Here is a 24,031-nt window from a genome sequence, read left to right as displayed (position 1 = left end):
ATGAGGACGTGTAAGTACATCCGAATAACAGTGGGCTTCAATGTCGTTAGTACGTACTGACATGTCCTGCAGTTTTGGTGTGAGCACAGTTAAACTTAATAGCACACAAAAGCGAAAACATTTTTTTTTAGATGTAAGCGGCTACTAACCGTCCGGAAAGCTACCAAGTTTCTGTAAGCTTTTGTCTGTTTGAGTTCTCATACTCTGTTTTTTGTTGCATCATGCCAGGGAGTTCCAGGTATCCATCAAGGCCATTTTTAGTGGTCTCAGACTGACCGATGAGCTCTATGCAGTGCTGGAGTCCTTCCTTTAATTCGTTTCAGAACACTGAGGCTGGATAACCCAGTGTTTCTGGGCTGGAGCCTTGACAATGGAGATCCCCCAGGGTTTGAATAGACCCTGGAAAGAGTCACATTACTGCGGTCAATCTGCTGTAAAGATGCCATTAAAAGCTGAGCAAATTAACATTGATGTTTCCTGCATCTAACAGGCGTTATGGGAAAAAAAAAAAAAACTATTCCAGCTTTGGCAATCAGTTACTGCAAATTAAAGAGGCACCCAAACTGTTCAAGTCTCCCAGTATTTGGAATTTCCTAGGTTGGCACTCACAGCTCAATTCTATAAGCTTTCTACTACAAGACTGATTTCCTTAGATCATAACCATTGTAAAATATGAATGGGGTGTGGAAAAAACGAAAGCACCATTTTCCTCTAAGCAGATCTAGTGTTTTATATGTATTTATGTAAATATAAACCAATATTTTTTTTCCTGACAAGTAAACAAATAGATAAAAGAGCGTACAGAAATGTTTTTAAAAATACACAGAAAGAAATGTAAAAAATCCCCACAGTTGACAAAAATGTGAAACTCCTGGCAATGTATTGACTAGAACACTGCAGTAATGGCTGGTAATGAAGAGTCTTTGAAAATTCAGCACGTCACCTTGTGCTGATTAACTGTGGAATGACATTCGGAGACGCACTCTGGAAACTCCGGTTATATGTCAAAAGGTACAAGCCTCAATTGCTCTTAGGAACTGCATGTTCTAACACTTTCTTTTCCTACTTCTTAACGGATTTAAAAAAAAAAAAAAAAAGCACTCAGCATTTAAATAATTGAACTGTCACCATTGGTTTGATGGGCTAATTGAAAGGAAATCTGAAGGAAGTTGGATCAGGGGCATGAAAAGGAAAGAAAAATTAGGAAAAGGAACAGCAGTCATCCAACTGACATTTCATTTCGCTTCCAATTTAAATTAATGCAGGTGGGGGGATAAAAAGACAAGTGACTGAGTTTTTCATACACGCTGGAGAAAAAGAGAATGGCAGAAAAATACTTTGAAATAAAGCTCTACACTGTATTGAAGTTAACACCACGGAGTGCTGCAGAGGTGAAAAAAAAAAAAAAAGACTGAAATACATTTAATATATATATATATACATATACATATTAAAAAATAAAGTCTTAAGAGAAGGTAGGTCTATATTTCAGTTATATAACCGTGCAAAGAGCAACTACAGAGTTAACAAGAGAATACTGATCAAATATTAAACCTTCAACTGTTCAGAGAAGAAGAAAAAACAAAGAAGAACTTTTACTTATGGAATATAGATTTGCCAATTTACCCTCACAAACTGAATGGGAGAAAAAGAAAAGGAGAAGAAGAAAAAAAAAAAAAGAGAGAACAGACAGCTCTGGCATCATAAAAGCACTAAGTTTCTCTGATCTAATGCAATATTCTTTTTCATACTACTTCCAGACTAGTTGTGTTCCCCTGACATTTCTTATGCTTTTATATTGTACCAATCTGGCATTCTGTCTATAGCTTATAGGCGTCCTATTAATGCTTTTTGCTCAGAGAATTATTTTAAGGCAGGCACAAACAGACTGGCTTTCGTTTATATTCAGCTAACTCAAAAGGCACTTCCCAACAAGCAACATTTGTGTCTTGAGTTCTCTTTTATTCATACATCTATCATGGGCATTAAGCCAATTCAAGTGCTTTTATTTGCAACGCCACAAAAACAATAGCCTGGTAAAAACAAAAAATATATATATAAACAACCCTGAAAAAAATAATAATAATAAAAGAGAAAGGAGAGAGAGATCTAAGCGCTATTAAAATATTTATCATTTCACTGTTATTTTGTATTCCCCTTGCAGTGATACAAGTTATTGTAGAGCAATGTGCTGGTGTTATAAACTACCACATAATATTTACGCTTTATTTTTTAATGTTATTTTTTAATAAGAGCCATATTTCAAGGCTGTGACTTTTGGTTTTCATAAAACATATTTCAAGAATAAACAATGTAGAAAAAGTACCAATGACCTTTAGTTATGACAGCAACTGGAGAACGCGAATATCTGTTGACCTGCATTATGTGTCTATGGATGCTTCATACCGAGTTTAGTACTGTCAGAAGTACAGAAGATAAATGTATATTTGGGTAGCAATGCACAGCAATAAAATAAATTTTACAGAATAATGAAAAACAGATAAACACCAGAGAATCCCATGCACTAGACCATTTGAAATACTTTACGCAGAGCTGGTAGACAGAAAATCATGTGATGGCAACAGCATGCATAAGCAGCAGGCTGACTAGGGGGTCTATTCACTAAACACTAAATATTTGTCGGCAAATTATTTAGTTCAGCTCAGTTTTCCTGCATTTGGTGGTTAAAACTCCTATGTTAAACTATCAGAGTTAAATGGATCCCTGCTCCTTTCAAATTGATCTTATTGATAGAGTAAGATTAAAGGAATGCTACACTGTTAGAAATACAATATATTAAAAACAAAAACAGGTTTTACCTAGTATTTCAACAGAAATACAAAGAGAACAATCCAATATTATACATTGAGGGGAAAAAGTATTTGATCCCCTGCTGATTTTGAACGTTTTCCCACTGACAAAGAAATGATCAGTCTATAATTTTAATGGTAGGTGTATTTTAACAGTGTGAGACAGAATAACCAAAAAAGGAAATCCAGAAAAAACACGTCAAAAAAGTTATAAATTGATTTGAATGTTAATGAGTGAAATAAGTATTTGATCCCCTATCAGCAAGATTTCTGGCTCGCAGGTGTCTTTTATACAGGTGACGAGCTGAGATTAGGAGCACTCTCTTAAAGGGAGTGCTCCTTATCTCAGCTCGTTACCTGTATAAAGGACACCTGTCCACAGAAGCAATCAAACAACCAAGATTCCAAACTCTCCACCAGTGCCAAGACCAATGAGCTGTCCAAGGATGTCAGAAACAAGATTGTGGACCTACACAAGGCTGTAATGGTCTACAAGAGAAGAAACACAAAATAATTGTCAAACCCCCTTGGTCTGGTGCTCCATGCAAGATCTCACCTCATGGTTTTTCAATGATCATGAGAATGGCGAGGAATCAGCCCAGAACTACACGGGAGGATATTGTTAATGATCTCAAGGCAGCTCGGACCATAATCACCAAGAAAACAATTGGTAATACACTATGCCGTGAAGGACTGAAATCTGCAGCGCCCGCAAGGTCCCCCTGCTCAAGAAAGCACATGAACAGGTCCGTCTGAAGTTTGCCAACGAACATCTGAATGATTCAGAGGAGACCTGGGTGTTTTGGTCAGATGAGACCAAAATCGAGCTCTTTGGCATCAACTCAACTCGCCGTGTTTAAAGGAGGAGGAATACTGCCTATGACCCCCAAGAACACCAACATCACCGTCAAACATGGAGATGGAAACATTGTGCTTTGGGGGTGTTTTTGTTTGCCATGGGGACAGGCCAACTGCACTGCATCAAAGAGACGATGGACAGAGCCATGTACCGTCAAATCTTGGGTGAGAACCTCCTTCCCTCAGCCAGGGCATTGAAAATAGGTCGTGGATGGGTATTCCAGCATAACAATGACACAAAACACAAAGCCAAGGCAACAAAGGAGTGGCTAAAGAAGAAGCACATTAAGGTCCTGGAGTGGCCTAGCCAGTCTCTAGACCTTAATCCCCAAATCTGTAGAGGGAGCTGAAGGTTCGAGTTGCCAAACGTCAGCCTCGAAACCTTAAAGGAACACTATAGTCAACATATAAAAGCAAGAAAGACAGGTACCCCCCAGCCTTCTTTCTTGCTTTTATATGAACTTGCCATAAAAAAAAAAAAAAAAAAAAATCTGAGCCCTAATAAATCTTATATAAAAATAATAATAATAAAAAAAAAAAAAACGTACCTCTGTTCCAGCGCAGAGCTCCCCACTAGGCCATGTTCCCTTTTCCGTCAAAGTGACAAAATCGCAGGGCCCAATGCGCGCTGCACCAATCGCATTCTTCATAGAGTGGCATGACAACTCAGCTCGCTTTCTATAGCCGCCCCCCTCCTCAGCCAAACTGGGTTTGCATAGAAACACTATATATAGAGATCTCTATAGTGTTTCTATGCAAACACACAAGTAGTAAAAATGAGACACACACACACTCTTTCTCCATCCATATCCATCCCCATCATCCATATCCATCCCCGTCATCCATATTCATCCATTCCCAGCATCCATATCCATATCCATCCAGTCACCCACCCACACTCACTAAATAAGTTTACTTACAGTTTGAATCCTCCCCTCCTCCTCGGTCTCCGGTCTTCAGCTTGTCCGCTCAAGCCACTCCCACGCAGACAGGATGCTCGTGCACAGTGCTGCCAGAGCTGCCCTGAGCTCTGCTGACAGCAGATCTGAGTGGATTGAGGAGTTTTATGCAATCAACTCGGAAGTCCCTCTGGTGGCAGTCTGAGTGACTGCAACTGGAGGTGTCCCTAGCTTTGAATGTAAACAGACATTTTCTCAGAAAATACAGTGTTTACAAGAGAAAGGCTGCAGGGAACTATAGTTCTCACCTGAACAACCTCATTAAGATGAAGGTGACTATAGTGTCCCTTTATTGACTTGGGAGAGAATATGCAAAGAGGAGTGGGACAAAATCCCTCTTGAGAAGTATACAAACCTGGTGGCCAACTACAAGAAATGTCTGACCTCTGTGATCACCAAGTACTAAGTTGAAGGCGTCAAATACTTATTTCCCTCATTGACATGCAAATAACTTTTTAGACATGCGTTTTTCTGGATTTATTTTTTGTTATTCCGTCTCTCACTGTTAAAATACACCTACCATTAAAATTATAGACTGATCAATTCTTTGTCAGTGACCAAACGTTCAAAATCAGCAGGGGATTAAATACTTTTTCCCTCACTGTATATTTAAACTTAAAAGGGACACTAGAGTCATCAGAACAACTACAGCTTCTTGTATTTGTTCTGGTGAGTATAATCATTCCTTTCAGATTTTTTGCAGTATACACTGCAGAGAAATTGCAGTGCTTACATTACAGCCCAAGGACACCTCCACCGGCCACTACTCAGATGGCCTTTCTGGAGACACTGAACTTTCCCCATAAGAAATTAATTGATTCAATGCGGATTTGAAGTTTGGCTCTGCCCCCAGTCCACCTCCTTGGCTGAGAATCAGAATTGACAATACCAGCCAATCCAATGCTTTGAGTGTCACAAAATTAATAAAAATAAATAAGGGTTTACAAGTGTTCTTGTAGTGTATTATGTAAAACAGGGGTGCCCAAACAATGATCATGATCTACCAGTCGATTGCAAAGGAGATGCTTGTAGATCGCGGCAGTCTTTAATTGGCAATGTGGTTAGGGCCGCGACTTTAATTGAAAAGAAGTACATTGTGACATTCTAAGAATTGCAAAATTCAAGTAGGCAGTCTTCAGTCTTTAAATGTTCCACATATGTAATATATAATAAAAGCTTTAATGCCCAAAAATTATTGATATCAAACAGGAATTCAAAGAATCACATTTATGGTAAGAGTATTTTAATAATGTACAAAGCTTTGGGAATATGGAAATAGGAAAAAATGACAAGTTGAAATAATCTGCAAACTCAGTTTCAACTTTCATATAATTAAAACTCATAACAAAAGACAAGGTCAGAAGACAGAATATTGCTGAATGGCCCAAACGGTTTACAAATGTTCCCAACTGTTTTTAAACCAAATACAGGTTAAAACATTTGACTGCAATTCCAGCCAATCAAATCTGTTTTAACTATTTGAACTTGGCACTTAAGTAGCAAGGTAAATGTCCCAAATTACTGCTATTAAGGTTGCCAAGGAAACTATATTGCGGTACTCTTGATTAAAGACATTTAAGGGGAGAGGGGACGACACACGACTATATGCAGAATAAAAAACAAAGATAGCACAGGGCTTGACAAACATGCCTAAAATCTAGGAACCTAGATTCACACAAACACACACACAGGCCAATTATTTCTGTCTTCTACTCCTACAGCTAAGCTATGTAAGCGATGATTTAAAAAAAAAAAAAAAGAGGAGATTGGAGATCTGCAGTAATGACTTTGGTGTCCAGTGGGAAAGAACGTTGCCTCATGTTGCAGAGACCGCTTCAAGGCTCCCTTTGTAGTCCAATGTGGAATTCTAACTCACAGCACTCTCATTTAACAGGACACTTAAGTCCCCTAAAATCACTTCAGCTTAATGAAGTTCTTTAGGGATTAAATACAATGTCCATACAGGCTTATTTTAGGAAAGTGCGGAGTTCGACAAATCCTCACTTTTATAAACCCCCTTTGGTGACATCTCACAGCTATCAAGCAAAGAGACAGAAGGACTTTCTGTATCAGTTACTTAGAAGTGTAATTCAAAACTTAAGTGAGTGCTTCTCATAGAGGAAGCATTGTTAGTTTGTACCAACGCTTTTCTAATGACTGACTGGACACAAGTCATAAGTGATGAGGACTTCACAAGAGGTGGATCAGAGATCAACGAGGAGAATCTCCCAGTAATGGCAACAAGGTGAGGGTAAAGAAATGTAACCATTTAGTGCAGAAGTAGAGGAACTCCGTAATCTGGAGTGTTTAAGTCATCGTACACACAACATTAATTTTAAAGAGCATAAGACTATCAATATATTGTGCTAGCAGAACTGCTAGAAATGTACAAGTTCTGAGAAAGGCCTATTAATATCAATCATTTCTTCAGCATACACAAAAAAACTGCCGGACAAGGAAAGTAGGTATAGACTTCCGACAGGTGGTGGTCCAGCTCTCCAAACATAGCAACCACAGTGTTTCATTGCAATGGATACTGCCGACAATGCTTTTAGTTCTGGGTAGAGAGCATAGAAAAAGAATGATATTTCTCCGTTCGGACAACAGCATGCTGGCAATAAAGGCAAAATGGAATGGCAAATCAAGTCAGAAGAGGTGGGTGGACCAGGTGTGCTTAAAGGGACACTCCAGGCACCCAGACCACTTCTGCTCATTGGAGTGGTCTGGGTGCCAACTCCCACTACTCTTAACCCTGCAAGTGTAATCATTGCAGTTTTTCATAAACTGCAATAATTACCTTGCAGGGTTAACTCCTCCTCTAGTGGCTGTCTAGGAAACCTGTGCTAGAGCGTCGCTGGCCGTCCTCACGCTGAAGCGTCGCTCAAAACCCCATAGGAAAGCATTGAAATGATTTTTCAATGCTTTCCTATGGGGAGATGTAATGCGCATGCGCGGCATTGCCGCGCATGCACATTAGGTCTCCTCGGCCGGTGGGGGGGGGGGGGGGGGAGATCAGTCTCGCCCACCGGCCGACGCAATGGACAGGAGGAGCGTCGCGGAGGAGGAGACAGCGGCGAGGGACATAGCCGCTGCCTCAGGTAAGTGATTGAAGGGGCTTTCACCCCTTCGGTAACTGGGGGTTGGGGGGTGGGAGGGAGAGGGACCCTCCAGTACCAGGAAAACGGATAGTTTTCCTGGCACTGGAGTTTCCCTTTAACCACAGAGCTGAAAACATGGTGGCGGTTGGAACAAAAGGAAGGTTGAGTTATCTAAAAAAAAAAAAAAAAAAAGTATCAATTGCATACATCATTTATATATATATATGGTAATGGATATATCCAAAGTCTATGGTGGAATTTCTGCTAAAGTGAACCGCTCATTGATTTTTTTTAAAAATGCATTCTTCCTTTAAAAAGCCAAGACGAATGCAAATTCAACTCTAAAGCTGGATAATAGAAAATATATTCAAGCTAAAGAAGGTGATGCAAATCCATGTAGTGGCATATATTTATAAGTATTTGAGTGGAAGGGACACGCCAGGCACCCAATGGGTATTTGGCATAATTACCAATTTTTTTTTGCATGCTCAATTTTGTGATATTATATTATTTATATTTATATAGAATATTACTGCTCCATTTATGTCCCTGCAGAGTTTCTCCAATAAGAAATAGTTCATGTCATCAGGAAGCACAATAAAAGTTTCTGAGCGAAGCAGTTCAGTTAATAGTTTCATTATGTACTAATCTCTTAACTCAATTAAAAACCTTCAGAAATCTGGAATTAATGGGATAAAGTCAGCACTCTGAAAAGTGTCATAGAACATTAATGAAGCGTCACTATTGGCTGATCACTTTTTTTGTGTGCATAGTGATAGTGAAATGACTTGTGTGGTCAGCGTACAGACTGGGAATTTATTGAAAAAACTGCAAATACATAGGTGGATATTTTTTCATCCTTTAGTTTGTATTCTTTTTTTCCTTATATTTTAAATGCAAAGTATAAAATAAATATAGGGAATAAGAGGGAAAAAATGTCCATTCGAGACTGGGATTGCAATAACAATACTACATTTTTAACCAATGCTTGTAATACAAGTTGTTCCACATATTGAGACATTCAGGGTTGATGCTACCACTATATATAAGGATATTTTGGTCAGTTAGCAAAGTCCTCAGGCCCTTTACGTCCATTCAGTGTTAAACCATTTTAGAGCAGTAAATTAAGGGATCCCTAGACACACAGAGTCCAGCCCGTTCTGGAGGTGTGGCTGAAGTAGAGATTGCACACTTCCTCCTACAGTCAGGTGTGGCTCTGATATGCTAAAAGCAGTCAGGTGACTCTCTCAACCAATCACATCTGTCAACTGCAGCTCAGGCTAATACTTCCTCACTAACCAAAGCAACATAGGAATGGGCTGCTAGCTACTCTAATTTATCATTATGACTTAAAAACATTAAAAAAATGTTTAATGTTGAATGAATTTATAGCACCAGGGGATTCCAGACTCTATAACCAGTTTAAAGAGATAGCAGATACAGTGTCCATTTAATGTAGTGCTTGCCAGTGGGAGCTAACCAGGGAAGGAGAGTGACATGGCGAGGCAGAAGGACAGGGAAGTTCACAGAGCAAATGAGTGTGGCATTATTATGTCACAACATGGGAGGCAGCAGATTTATTTTTGCCTAGGATGGCAATTTCTACTTCATGAATCGGAGCATAATATTTAGAGGGCAGTGAATTTAATTTCGGCAATGGGAAAACGTGATAATAAAAAAAAAAAACACAAAAACAAAAACGAAGATTAGAGCAAAGATTTCCACCAGTCTTTGGTGAGCTTGGGGGCTTGAATAATTTTACCTTTTTCCTATTTTAGAACACACATTCAAACAAATTGTTATTTCATTTTTCTAATTTAATTACTTGCATTTTCATAAGGGACTTCTGCTTATAATCATAAATATTGTCTAATGCATTGTTCATTAAAATAGGTGCACTTGATTAGTACATTTATTCAATAGCCCACTACCAAGAGCATTATGATCACAACAATTAAAGGCCCACTAAAGTCACCCAGACCACTATCAATGAACTGGTTGGAATGCTGTGGTCCTGTCATTTAAGTCCTGCAATGTTTACATTGCATGGTTAAACCCTCCTCTGGTGCTCTCTTCCCAATAGCAACTAGACGCTTCTGCAGCAGACCGTGTAAAATTTAGTCATGTGACATGGATGCCCACAGGAATGCTCAGTGCGCGAAAGCATCAGGTCCCTAATGCTCCTCTATAAAGAGCATTAGATTGGACCATTGCGGAGGTGGCCATAGCTTGTCAATGACGTCACAGAAGGCAAAGAGATAAGCAGCACTGAGGGAGCTTCAGCGCAAGAAAAAAGTAAAACTTTGATTCTATTAATTTTTATGGCACATGAGTTTACAGTCTCATGATACATAACCAATTCCTATGTCATGCTAAATAACCACTGGTCCAAAATGTATCTTAAAGGGACACTCCAGAGTGTGCCTCTTCTTTCAGTTTACTATAAGTGCAGATTTTAATAGAAATTTGCACTTTTATGAATTAAGCTGGTCACACAACCTTGTTTGCTTAGCTCAGTGGAGCTAAACTCAAGTGGCAAGCAATTGTCCAGAACACGTGACTTGCAAAGAATTTTCAATGAGCTGCATCGGTAAGTCTGTAATTGGATAGATACAGAAAGTCTGGGCTGTGTTACAAGGCGAAAGATAAAGATTGCAGCAAAGAATTAAAGCTTTTGCAAGCTGTTTTTAGATATACCCCTAATGAAATTTAAAGAAGCACTATAGTGCCAGGAAAACAAACTTTTTTTCCTGGCACTATAGGGTTATTAGGTCCCTTCCTCCCTCAGGGCCCCCCTCCCGCTGGGCTGAAGGAGTTAAAACCCCTTCAGCCACTTACCTTAATTCAGCGTCAGGCTCACTCGGCACTGCTAACCTCTTTTTTTCTCCAATTACATTTTATTAAAAGGAATCCTATCTAATTTTGATTTTAAATAATTTATTTTTATCAACTCGGTTTGAATGTAAAAGCACATAAGCAAAAAATGAAACCATTTTTTTCCTAGGATAATGAAAATTGACTACAAATGGCCGTTTAGTAGACCAAGAGTTCTGAAACTAAAAGACTCCTTTTTTTTTAGGTTTTAAACAATACAAACATAGAACAGGCTTCTAAATGTTTATCTTCATTAAGAAAATTGTCCTTAGCACACTGTGCTTCAGGTTACCAAGACATTGGCCCACTCCAAACTCCTCTGAGGAAACGCTGGCAGAGGAAAACCACGACTTATGTCTACTTGTCCTAGAAAAACAGATCATTTACCTCAGACTGCCAAGCTCAAGTATTTAGAAGATTAGACACTTATGCAGCTGCCCGCCTTGAAATTGGGCATCATCTGGCCCCTAGAGTGAACACAAAATCCAAAACATAGAATGATAGGAACTGCTGAGTATTACAGGATTAGAGGAAGTGCCTGGAGGTCAAACACACTATCACGAACACATTGCTGTTTAGAATCCCTTCTCCCTGCTCACATTACTTGATATACTTTCAATCTAATTATCCCCTTGTACCAGCAGCCTCATCTCACTACCGCATACTAATTCAGCATCTTTACTGCCTTATATAAATTCAGCATATAATATATGCTCAGCTAATGAGATGTTTTAACATGGACTACACATCCACAGACAAAGTATTTAGAGAAATAAGATATCTAGGACACAATAGTTTACATATTGAAAGCAATATTGATCTTATGCAGTACATTATAAATTATTATTATGAAAGGAGAAGAAAAGTCAAACATCAACTTGGATTTAAAAACTTGAAACAGCCCCCACATATACTGTATGTCTTCACAAATTTATATTTATATTATTAAAGTGTGCATCTGAATGAGAAAAAAACAAAACAAAACACAGTTTTGTATAATATGCTGGATTTTGAGAAACCACCATTCATTCTATCTAGGATAGAGCTTTTTTTAGCACCCAAGTAACACACATTCATGAAAACCTAAAATGATAATTCTGCAGTAAAGCATTATTGTCCAATGTCAGTGATCATAAATTTCAGATGAACATTACAGTGTACTGTAGATATAATAATGTGACCCAAAACAAAGTTAGCAACTAGTTGATTAAAAAATGGGAACAAAGAAAATGTATCCTGTATGGCCTTTCCTTCTCTGCCACTAGTCTTTGCAGATACATCTAGAGCACAAAAAAATTCCATTCGCATGACTTATTGTGGGATTGTCTCTACTTTGTCATTAGCTCCATGAAATTAAGTTGCTTTTGCCTGATCAACAATGTTGTCCTATCACTTCATGCTGATAAGTGCACCTGTGCTGCACCAATCAGATGGCATCAATGAGATCATGTGATTGAAATAGCAGGGTTTTTCTCGGTTATTTCGGGGTAAGCGCATTAGTTACTAGAGGCAAGTCAACTCGTAAATTAAAACATTTTCGTTCCTGCAATGTTTTCTGCAGCAGGGTTACAGCATGGCATCCAGACTACTTAAAGGGACACTATAGTCACCCAGACCACTTCAGCTCAATGAAGTGGTCTGGGTGCCAGGTCCCTCAGGTTTTAACCCTTCACATGTAAACATAGCAGTTTCAGAGAAACTGCTATGTTTACATTTGGGGTTAATCCAGCCTCTGGTGGCTGTCTTCCGGACAATTTCGCCTCCATATGAAAAGCATTGAGAAATGCTTTCCTATGGACACCTTGAATGGGCGAGCAGCACTTGCTGCACATGTGCATTTGGCTCCAGTGACGTCGGACGGGGAGGAGAGGTCACCAGCGCCAAGGGAGCCCGGCGCTGGATTAAGGTAAGTGGCTGAAGGGTTTTTATCCCCTTCAGCACCACAGGAGGGGGACCCTGAGGGTGAAGGCACCCTCAGGGCACTATAGTGTCAGGAAAACCGCTTTGTTTTCCTGACACTATAGTGATCTTTTAATTGAGATAAGTGGTGTAGGTACCTATAGTGTTCCTTTAAATGCAAGACAAGCATCTTAAGCGGTGTCCTTAAGGGGTTAAAAAACATTTTAAGGACAGGTTTATCAAGCCAAAAGAGAACCAAACAGTGGGTCTGCTCTTTGAGGACCTTAAAATCAGTTACTCAGCAGTTTATTAAACAGGGCCAATGTCACCAGTGTTTATACACATTTCTGGCCAATTCTACTAACTAGCAAAAGTACAAGTCATTTTACCTGTCATGACTAATGAGACAGAAAGATATCAGGAATCAAGAATTACAAAAGATCTTCTGATCTAAACAAACTAGTGATGACAAAGTATTCTTTAGAAAAAGTATTACAATTTAAAGCTGCAATGTCATGGCCTCATCCATTTTTTGTTTGTTTGTTTTTTTTAACCCCTTTCCAACTCCTCTACACTTCGTTCCCCCCCCCCCCCCCCCCAGTCACCACCAAATGCCTCTAAGTCCCCCGTTTTACCTTTTTTTACTGCCTAATTTCTTCTTCATATCTATGTGCTATGCACCACCATCTTTGTGTTCCTGGGTCATGTGTACCACATAACCTTCATCAGCACCAGACTAGCTTGGGCTATGAAATTCCCGCTCATGCTAACTTGCAGCCTTGGGCATTCGCTGTTGTCCAAATTTTGAACAGAACATTCTATTACAAGGAAAGAGCTAGCAGCTCACTTTAGGTAATGTTTAGAATTAGAAGTGTCAGGGAGCTGTGCTCCCTGACACTTTCAAAATCCCCCATGCCCCACCTCACTTTATATAGGCCAAATAAAAATCCATAGTCGCATTGAACTATTAAAATAAATGTTGTTTTTAAAAAATTACCCATTAGCAAAAAGTAAAGAAATATTAATCTTCAGCTTTGCCCTAGTTTACATTGCAGGATGTTCAGAAAGGCTGAAAGGAGGCAACGCGAGAATACGGAGGAAAAGTGAGGCTTGTGGGACACAGAAAGTGAAGCTTTCTTAAGATCCTCCTTGTGTCAAGTGTAGGAAAAATACAAGACAAGATAGTCCCTACTTTGACTTGTGTTTTTAAGTTAGAAATAGCTACAAATTTAAATAATAGTTTATATATTAGTTATATAACTAGCAATAATTATGTTGCCAATAGTCCCTAGTCCATATCCACTGGAATTTTGAAAAATTGCGACTTTCCTCAGGACCCAGAATCAGCACTGTCCTTGGCCACATTGATAATGCAGAATTTCCATTTCCATACAACACAAAATGTCATGAGCGTGCTGGGCTAACTACCACCACTCACCACCGTCCAAGTAGAACAAACATGAGGTTGATATTGTGGAAATGTAAACGTTGCATTATTAACAAGCCTAAAGAAGGGTGATCTCTAGGAGCAGTTTGTCTAACACCAGGGCTTTTTCAGACCACCCAGTTTGACAAGAATCCAGGCGATAATATCCAGAGACTTATCGCAACAAACAACACTGTGCTACCATGGTTATGCGGCTTAGACGGCTCCTTTAACTCACAAACTGTACTGAAACATTCACACATGAGAACCCACTTCAACCACCATGATTTTTTCCCAAATCTTTAAATGGACTACAAGCAGAATTAAAATGTTATTTTACATTATGATATTAGTAACTTTGATAGCATAATGTATAGGTAGAAATAATATTTACAAAACACACTTTGTTTTAAGACCATAATTGCCTTTGTTTTATTACATTTATATACAAATACTTCTCACCCTAAGCCTATGACTATAACATTTGTGTGTGATATACAAAACACAATAAACTGGAGTATTATTAATGATAGAACAGCAAGTATATTTCTCCAAATGAAGTACATGATTTGATGTAAACACACAAAGCATGCTATTCATAAATATACAGAAGGCAGCTATACCTGCCTATAAACACAAATACTAAGTCTGGAAACGTATGCATTTCCCTCACCAATACTTACGCCCTCTATCCACCATCTCCCCCCTCCTCCCTAACTAAGTTCGGTTTCTCTATAATTTTCCAATACATATTTATCTGCAGAGATTAATCAGCCCTCCCTAGGACGTATAAATAACAGTCATGAAAAGTATGAGGGAAATTTTGCAGAACAACTGTAATCATGTTTACACCCCCGATTATTTGCCCTCCACGGGTTAATTTTGCATTCACAGGCGAGGATTTCATTTTTATACTTTGACAGGAATTAAGGGGAGATGGTTCCAGCTGGCATTTCCAGACATCATCATCAAGAGATAATTACAGAAAGGAGGAAGGCACACACCTTTCACTATAAGACAGGTCTGAATAAAACGCTAATGAAAAGAAGGCAGAAAAAAAAAAAAGTAAAACAATTCCTCCAATGCAAGACCATTAACAGCACATTCATGATATGCAAATGTGTGAATCACTTCCTTCAAACTGCCTGAAACAGCTCTGAGCCTGTCAGGCTTTTTATTGAAACAAATTAAAGTGCAGCCCATTGCTATCAGATCAGCTAAAGAGGGAAAATTATAATGTCCATAAATATGCTAATTCCACGGAGGGGGAGGGGGAGGGGGGAAGTGGAGTGTTTTGAAGCTACCCATATTAGTTTCACACATCAGGGGGTTGGATGAACGTCTAAATAAAACAGAAAGAAGCAGAAAGCAGATAAAATGCTCATTTATTAGGCAGGCGGCAATTGTTATCTGGTTTCTGAGTCAAGGCACAACCGAGAAGGAACAGTATTAAGAGACTCTACTTCAAAAGAGACTCTACTTCAAAACAATTGTGTCTTGTTGGTCAAGCTGGTGTATTTGACCAATTAACAAAAACACAATTAAAATCAAATGCTGCGCAGTTTTTAGTTTTTCCTAAAATAAGGCTGCAAACAAAACATTTAAAATGCATGTCAAAGAGTAGACACTATTGCTGTTAGCATGGGAGGGCTATAATAAATACCTTTATAGAGGTCACATTGTTGTTATTTATACATCCTTCAGTCATTACATGGCACCCAGCATTTCATCATAGGATATTAAAGACTCCATATAGGTATGGTGGGAATTTATGAAGCTAAATCACCAAGTATGTTTTACACTTGTCTTTCACTGCTCTTGGACAAAAACAACATTGCATATTTGATTTTTAGTCCATTTGTAGTTTCACTCTAAATGTTTTTAGGACATCCACAATGGAGCTACAGTTGACACACCTAACGTAGCTTTATTATAAACAGGGAATATCACTTGAATATACTGAAAAAAGACCTTGAGAAAGAAAAAAAAATATTTTGAGTTAATCCTTAAAGAAATACTATATGTAATGTCATGTGCATTACAATATATAATAAAATACTTGGGTAAAGGTGTACAAACACTTTTTTAACCCCTTAAGGACCAAGCTTCTGGAATAAAATGGAATCATGACGTGTCAGACATGTCATGTGTCCTTAAGGGGTTAAAGGACCATTTCACCTCAAAGTGGTCTGGGTGCAGTGGTCGGTTCATTTTAACCCTGAAGAGCACTCCAATGAGAAATATAAGATTGTGTGTCACTTTACATGCATGCGCATCACGTCCCCAATGTCCCGCTACGAGGAGCACTGGATTGGACCAATGATGGAGGAAGCACTGTCTCCTCAATAATGTTGTGGGAGACACAGAGGTAAGCAATGCCGAATGAGTCTCTGTGCTTCAAAAAGGCACATCATTTTTTTATTTTATACACAATATTTGTATGGTAATATCTCTCTTCTTACCCCTCCTCTCTATCTTCTCATTACATTGCTACTCCGTATACGCTCCTACTCTTCCCCCAACCTCTCATCTCTTCTGCTGCGTTCTACTTACTTACAACACTTCTCTTCTTTTTTCTCTCTCAGTAGAGATGTAGCATAACCAAAAGATCTCTTCTGCCTCTCCTCTCGTGGAGAAAGAGATGCTTGCAAACACACATTACCACAGACATAAACAGCCCTGGGACACCTGCGAGCATACGATGGGAGACGTTGCTTTAGCGGTACTGAAATGCCCAATTGTGTAGACGCATCAGCTAGGAAAGACCTTTTCTTCCATAGCACGCAGAACTTCTAGCCCATTGTCTCACCCTAGGGGGAACAGTAGCTATGTATCATACGCCTTTTCCCTTAACTTATCACCTGAGAACAGAAATGGACATAGCTAGAATTTAAGATAGTGTTGAAATGCAAGGCAACTGACTCCCACACGAACCAAATTTGCTATAATTGTTGGATGTGTTCCAGGACATCCGACAGTGTATGATATCAATATCAGATTTAGGGTAAGCTCTGCAATGGTTTCTTTACCATTGCAACATATGCATGCTATGCCTATTTATTTAATGTCTCTATGTATTCAGAGACCTGCGTGTCTTTCTGTTCCTTACTATATTTCAATAAAACAATAAAAAAAAAAAAATTACAACTCCATCAAAGGAAGGGTGCACTTTAGCATTATGAATATAGGTTTGTAATCCTAACTGTACAGCATTCCTTTAAGTTTGCAATGGGTGAGCATAGCAAAATTGCCAGCAAAGTGTGCTCTGGTGGAAGAGATTAATACCATGGATTAGTCTTTAAGCTCTTCATAAAATTAACCTGTGGTAGATGGTTTTGTGTTTTTTTTTTTTTTGCCTTATATAGCAGTTAGAATTTATTGAATGTAGTGTCTAGCCTAACATCGGACACTGCAGAAGGCTCATTTAACAATAGATTTTTTTTTTTTTCTGACTCCTCAAAGAAAGAAAGAAAAAAAAAAAAGATACATTTCAACCCATAACGGATATAACAAGCCTACCAAATGTCTGCAGCGCATACTCTAACTAATCCAAAACTCACTGCCATTAAGAACAGACTGGAGAGACGGTGTAATGTTTTAGTTGGAATCACCAAATTCACTACATATTTTGTAAAAAAAAAAAAAAATTGGTTTCTATCTAATGGCATGTGTAACAGAGGAGTTGTGTAATTGAAATCAGCTTGAATATTTGAGAAGGTCCATGGTGTACATAAACATACACCATGTATCCAAAAACATCACTAAATTTGCAATATGCTAATAGACTTTATAATCATAGTCACTTACCATTGGAGGCTGCAGATGTAACAAGAAATATTCATATTGTGTTCAGTAGCAAGAGAAAAGGAAAAAAAACCCACAAAAAAAACAGTTTACAATTCATGAACTGTCAATATTGCAATACAAGTAGACAGCAATCCTAACTATTCACACTACCACCTGAAGATCCAATGCATTGTTAAATGGGTTTATGCTCAAGGGGAAGGTTTATTCCCCACAAAAAAATGTTCCCTATATAGAAATATAACACTTTACATTAGGCAGACATTTCTAAACTAATCCTTCAAGAATGCCCCTTTGATTCCATAGTCTGCATGGTGACTGCCTAAAGGTAATCAAAGAGAGCCTGAGTTGCTGTTAGTATTCAGAGAACATAAGTGGTATTTAGAGGGCACTGGATTGTGGTTACTGTAATTACTAAAAGCTCTTCCTTTTTCAGTCTTTAAAATGCTTCCGACAATGTAGAGGGCAGAAAACATTAAATTCATTTAAAGAAATGAAGCAAAGTGAAATTAAAGATGAGAGAGCCCATTAATCAGTGGCCTGAAGCAATCATATTAGATACTTTGATGTTTAAAACAGAAACAATCTATACATAGATCCAGTAAATGTTACTTTCGTATGACCTACTGCTGTCCTTCACTGTTTTCATTTATTTGGAGAAGTAAGTAGAGGTTAAAGCAAGACTGTCATGCCGAACTTACCTTTCTTTAATCGATTCCTCTGTCAGGATCTGTTCTTCATTTCTTCATGTCTGCTCTAGTTATCTTTAAAACATAAGACAAAGTAGAGACCACTTTGTCTTATGGAGGTTTACTATGCTTGACCAGCAGAGGAACAAAGTGTGCTTCATTTCCAGTGGTCAAAGCAATTTCCCCACAATTCTCACCTTTCCTCCATGTTCCCACAAAGCCTCCTTTCACTTTTCCCAAATGTCCTGTCACTTAGACAGAACGCCGGCGAAACTACAGAATTTCGTCCTTACAGAATGAGAACAGTTTCTCCATTTGTGTTGGGACGCAATTCGGGACTTTGTTCGGATCGGAATTTCAATAGAATGAATGAAACTCCGATCCGAGCCTGCATCTTGCAGCTGCTTAGTAGATAACTCCCTAATTCCCACGGTATCAGAGAGCGATCTACCAAAAGGCTGAAAGACCTAAATTGGTCTTTCAGCCAAATGTATTAATACTTAGTAAAGATTACTCAGTATTAGTAAATTCTCCCTACAAAGTAGACCCTAATTTGTCTTTTGTTTTAAAGATAACTAGAGAAAACAGGAAGAAATGAAGAACAGATCCTGACAGAGGAAGAGAAATTAATTGATTAAAGATAGGTAAGTTCGGCATGACAGTGCCGCTTTAAAAAAGCCCCATTTAAAATGCAAAAAAAAAATAATAATGAAAATACAAAAAAAAAAAAAAATCAGGAATTGTCAAATACAAATAGGATAAATAAAGCCACCTTTGGCAAGTATTCAAGAGTTAATAGATCTTGAACCACAGAAATGTGCCAGAGGAGAGACCAATATCTTGGAAGCAGGCCAGTGCTTCATTAGATTTTCCTTATCAAGTCCGTGAAATTAAAGGGTTAATGCGAGAAATTATGTAGTGTCTAAAACTGAATACGTATAATATTGTATTAACTCTGACATTTAAATATCAGGATTCAATAGACAGGTAATGCTTTTAGTAAGCAACAAACAACAGCCTGTGAAAGGGCATTTGGCAGAAATGATATGGTCTGTGGAAAGATCATGACCTGAGGTATTAAACTGGTAAACCATTGACAAGAAAGGTGGAAAACTAAAAGAAGAAAATTATAGGAACAAACATGGTGGCATAGTGTGCATACAGTTCAAATTATGCCAGACACTGGGAGTGAAGGAGCAAAGCCAGTCTGGTCTCAATGGCCTGACTAAATTAAAAAGAAGGTTTGCAGATGGGTGGCAATGTTGAAACAGAGGACAAATATTTGGAAATAACGAAGGCATAGAAGAAACATGACTGCTTTCCAGTGACATAGAGGTTAAAAAGATGACAGTGATGGTAAAAATAAACAAATTGGTGGTGAGTTAAAGGAGCAAAATATATGGTGAGTATAGGTAGAATCTAGAGTACATAATTGTATTGCTTCACATCAACAGCGATCTCACTGTTCACCTGTGACAATATACAAGTACCGGTAATTCAAGTTTCAAACTTTACTGTAAATTCTTTTTGAGCAGCTTTATCTATACTCCTGTTCAACTTTTGTATTACTTCATCCAATTCCGTACATCAAAGTATCCAGAATGTTACAACAGACCTAATGTACCTTTTTATTTTACTGTTTAAAGGAACACTATAGGGTCAGGAACACAAACATGTATTCCTGACACTATAGTGTTAAAACTACCATGTGCCCATGCGTCCCCCATCCCCCGCAACTAAAGGGTAAAAAGAGCCTTGGAACACTTACCCTACTCAAACTCCAGAGTACCTCGGCGCTGGCTCAATCTCCTCTGTCTTAATATCATTGCAACGGGGAACCTAAAGAACATGCGCAGTGAGCGCCACATGCATTAGGCCTTCCCCATAGAAAAACACTGACTCGATGCTTTCCTATGGGGAATTTGAAGTCTCCGGACCTTCGTGTATGAGGACGCCCAGCGTCATTTCACGGAGTGAAGTCCAGGAAGTGCCTTTAGGCGGTGTGGCAGTCTTAACCCTGCAACGTAATCATGGCAGTTTTTCTAAAATCGCAATGTTTTACATTGCAGGGTTAAGGGAACAGGGACACTGCACCCAGACTACATCAATAAAATGTTGTGGTCTGGATGCTATAGTGTCCCTTTAAGCATGAATTTATGCAGGGGGGTACAAAGGTGTGTTTGTACTATGACTTACAATAACTATTTTTATCCTGTCACTTCAAAGATAAATCACGGATTAATATGCTGGTGCTTCATAAATACAAAAAGAACAAACATGATTACAAACCCAGGTGCAGTTCTATTGTCTATTATTATTATTATTATTATTATGATGCAAACATCAAATAGAAAGTGATGGTGTTTCTGGTTACTCACACTTTGCCTGTGCAGAGAAAGTGAGGGTTATTTTTGCAAACAGCTCCTCTTTTTCAAATCTGTCCTCTTTTGCCTGGGTCCAAAAGGCTTTCTCTGACAGTGCTGTAGGAGCAATCTAAAAAAGCAATTATGTGTTACTTTGATGGAAAAAGTACAAACTTCCAAATATGAATTCCTTTCAAAACTTTGCTATCTGAATGACTGGTAAATAACTGGAGCACATTATGGCTTAAGAGTGGAGAGACGTGTGAATGTTGGTTCTAAGAAATCATTGCTTTGTTGGGCTTAAGGAAGCAGTGAGAAGCAACATATTAACTATGAACGCAAACCATAGCAGAAATCACTGGGTATATCTGTGTGCCAACAAAGCAGTTCCCATACTGAGAAATAGCTGGTTTCTTGGAGGTTAACTGCAGGATAAGGGTTTTAGCAATATGCACATTAATTATCTTCGCCCCAGTTCTTATAATAAATAAATAAGAATACAGAAAAAAAAGGAAATGCAATTTAAATGACAAAAGAATATAGTCCTTTTACAGCAAGGTAATTATCCACTGCTTGCATATTTTAAATGAAATGTGATTATTAAATTCTGCGTTACCATGGTACTGGCTTCAAAATGCTTCCTACAAGGCAGAGGGTAGAAAACATTAAATAAATAATAAAAAAATTAAATTAAGTGAAATTAAACGCAAGAGACTCCATTAATCAGAGGCTTCAGGCGGAAAAAAAATGCAAACAAAGATCCTCTTATGTTTAACTATGTTAGATCTTCTGAACTTCATTACAAAGTTTAAAAAAAAAAAAAAACCTAATTGTATGCACCTCTGACAGGGTGCTCTCACTTTCTACTTCTGGAATGGAACAGGTACTAAAATATCTCCTGTTGTCTACACAGCCCAAACAGTATAGCAGTGCGTTTAAGTCTAATGTCTCCAAGAAGAAAAATGCACAGTATCAGTCAGATTTTGGTTTTGGATCACTACTCATACCTTTGACCAGTTTGGCCGTTTCAATTGAACCTCGGGTTTGTATGTCTTCTTTGGAGCCAATCCAAAAGGCAGAGCAGGTGGAGCAGGTTGACCCCAGCCTCCAAATCCTGGTGGCGGAGGTGGTGCTCCTCCTATTCCTGGTGGTGGTGGTGGAATTCCAGGACCACCAAGGAAAGGTGGAGGCGGTGGTATTCCAGGCCTCCCAGGAAGAGGTGGAGGAGGTGGTGGCATTCCTGGGCCACCAGGAAGAGGTGGAGGAGGTGGTGGCATTCCTGGGCCACCAGGAAGAGGTGGAGGAGGAGGTGGCATTCCTGGGCCACCAGGAAGAGGTGGAGGAGGAGGTGGCATTCCTGGGCCACCAGGGAATGGTGGAGGAGGAGGGATCCCAGGTGCTCCTGGAAATGGAGGTGCAGGTGGAATATGAGTTGCACCAAGCAATGGTGGAGGTGGTGGTGGTAGTGAAGAACCACCTGAAAAAGGTGGTGGAGGAGGAATACCTCCACCCATAAAAGGAGGAAGTGGAGGAGGTGGTGGGGGAGCTCCTATAGATGTAGCTGATCCTGGTAATGGAGGGGGAGCAGGAACAGGTACAATAAGAGTTGAGGAAGATATTGAAGCCATTTCCTTTTTTGTATCCTCCAATTCCTTGGACAATTTGTCAACCTACAAAAGGTGAATACAGGCAACCAAATAAGTTACACATAACATTAGAGAATTAACATTCCTATCAATATAACAGTTATCACATTTTTAATTGTAGGATACATAACATCAAAACCTGTATTATGAGAAGAAAAAGAAAAATAGCAGCCAGGGGTTTTGAGACATTCACAAAGACATTATATAATCTCCTAAACCTGAATATAGCATTATATTCCCATAATACACATAACACTAATGTATCCATTATATGATTTTCTTTTTTTCTTTCTTAGGCTACCCTTAGTGAGTTTGGAGGAGTAGTGTTAAAAGGTTAGGGTACTGTAATTAGGGTAACAGCAGGTATTTCAATTATCATTAATTTGGCTCAGAAGCGATAATAAAACGTCAACAACTGCCCCTTGGGAGTGTAACTCAATTCTTGAGAAGACTGGGACATAAATGTTGTATAATAAATACGTTCACCTACTCACGCACATATTTTGTCAACACTTCATTGCTAAGGGTGCCTTCAGAAATACAAGATGCAAACTGAAACATGATGACTGTCTACATCAAGGCTGTCCAAAAGGTAGATCTCCATATATTGTAAAACTACAATTCCATGATACTTTACATGCCTTTAGAATGACAAAGCATCACGGAAGCTGTAGTTTTAAAACATCTGGGGATCTACCTTCGGGGCACCCTGGTCTACGTTAATCTGTATAACCAAAAATGGAAAAGTATTAAAATATATTCCATTCTAAATCTGCACTCTTAGCACAAGAAACAAACCAAATCTTCACAATAAACATGGAAAAACTAACTTCCCTTTCTGTGGTCAGTCTTTACTCCGTCAGATTCCATAATTTCACATGATGTTATTGCAGCTTTCATGAATAACCTTCATTTAAAAATACACACTAGTGGATACCGTCAAGACTGCTCTGCCTTTTTCATTAGATTCTAAAATTATATCTTTTGAAATGTTTTGCATTTCAAATAGGTGTCTTTAAGTCCTAAACTGATTTTACGTTGTTTTTAAACTAACGATTACGTTTTTTTCTATCCACTGCATTATGCTTTTACAGCTTTAACTAGAGAGATGAGGTGAATGCTTTGTCAGGTATTCAATCCCAGCTTTTCCTTAGTCCGTGAGAGAACAAAGAAAGCAATAAAAGCTTCAGTAATAAAGAAGCAAAATCCATGAGGCCTGACAAGATTGTTAAGTAAATGCATAAATATGTTTTAACCATTTGCTTCTGAGTTAACCTGCATCAACCTGCAGCCAATATTAACATAAACAGACACAAAATCTAATAGCCAAGCTCAAAACTTGGCTGTCTAAAATATTACCCATTTTGCTGTGAGCAACAAAAATAACAGTCCATCTTGGAGGTTTGAAGATTTGTTCTGAACTTTTCATTATTACCTTCACAGTATTGGTTTTGTTGTTGTTTTTTGTTTGTTTGTTTGTTTGTTTTTTGGGGGTGGCATATGTGCATCCCTTGAATGACTGACTATCTCCCTCTTATTAAAATGTTATTCAAAATTGCAAATATGTACAAACAGCATTTTATCCACATCATGAAATATCAATGT

The 24,031-nt window shown here is 38.5% G+C and overlaps 1 protein-coding gene across 1 annotated transcript in view; it reads right to left on the bottom strand.

The window, feature by feature from the left end:
- Positions 1 to 24,031, bottom strand: part of DIAPH1 (diaphanous related formin 1) — a 201,334-nt gene that overhangs the window by 87,836 nt on the left and 89,467 nt on the right. Inside the window, exons 16-17 of the mRNA XM_063447983.1 lie at positions 21,788 to 22,450; positions 20,796 to 20,910 (exon numbers count right to left, since the gene is read on the bottom strand). Of these exons, the coding sequence (XP_063304053.1) occupies positions 20,796 to 20,910; positions 21,788 to 22,450 (778 nt within the window). The remainder of the gene's footprint in view (positions 1 to 20,795; positions 20,911 to 21,787; positions 22,451 to 24,031) is intronic.

Source organism: Pelobates fuscus, chromosome 3 (assembly GCF_036172605.1).
Source record: "Pelobates fuscus isolate aPelFus1 chromosome 3, aPelFus1.pri, whole genome shotgun sequence".
Classification (NCBI taxonomy): Eukaryota; Metazoa; Chordata; class Amphibia; order Anura; family Pelobatidae; genus Pelobates; species Pelobates fuscus.
Note: the sequence above shows the minus strand (reverse complement) of the source record. Positions and strands in the feature narration are given on the sequence as shown.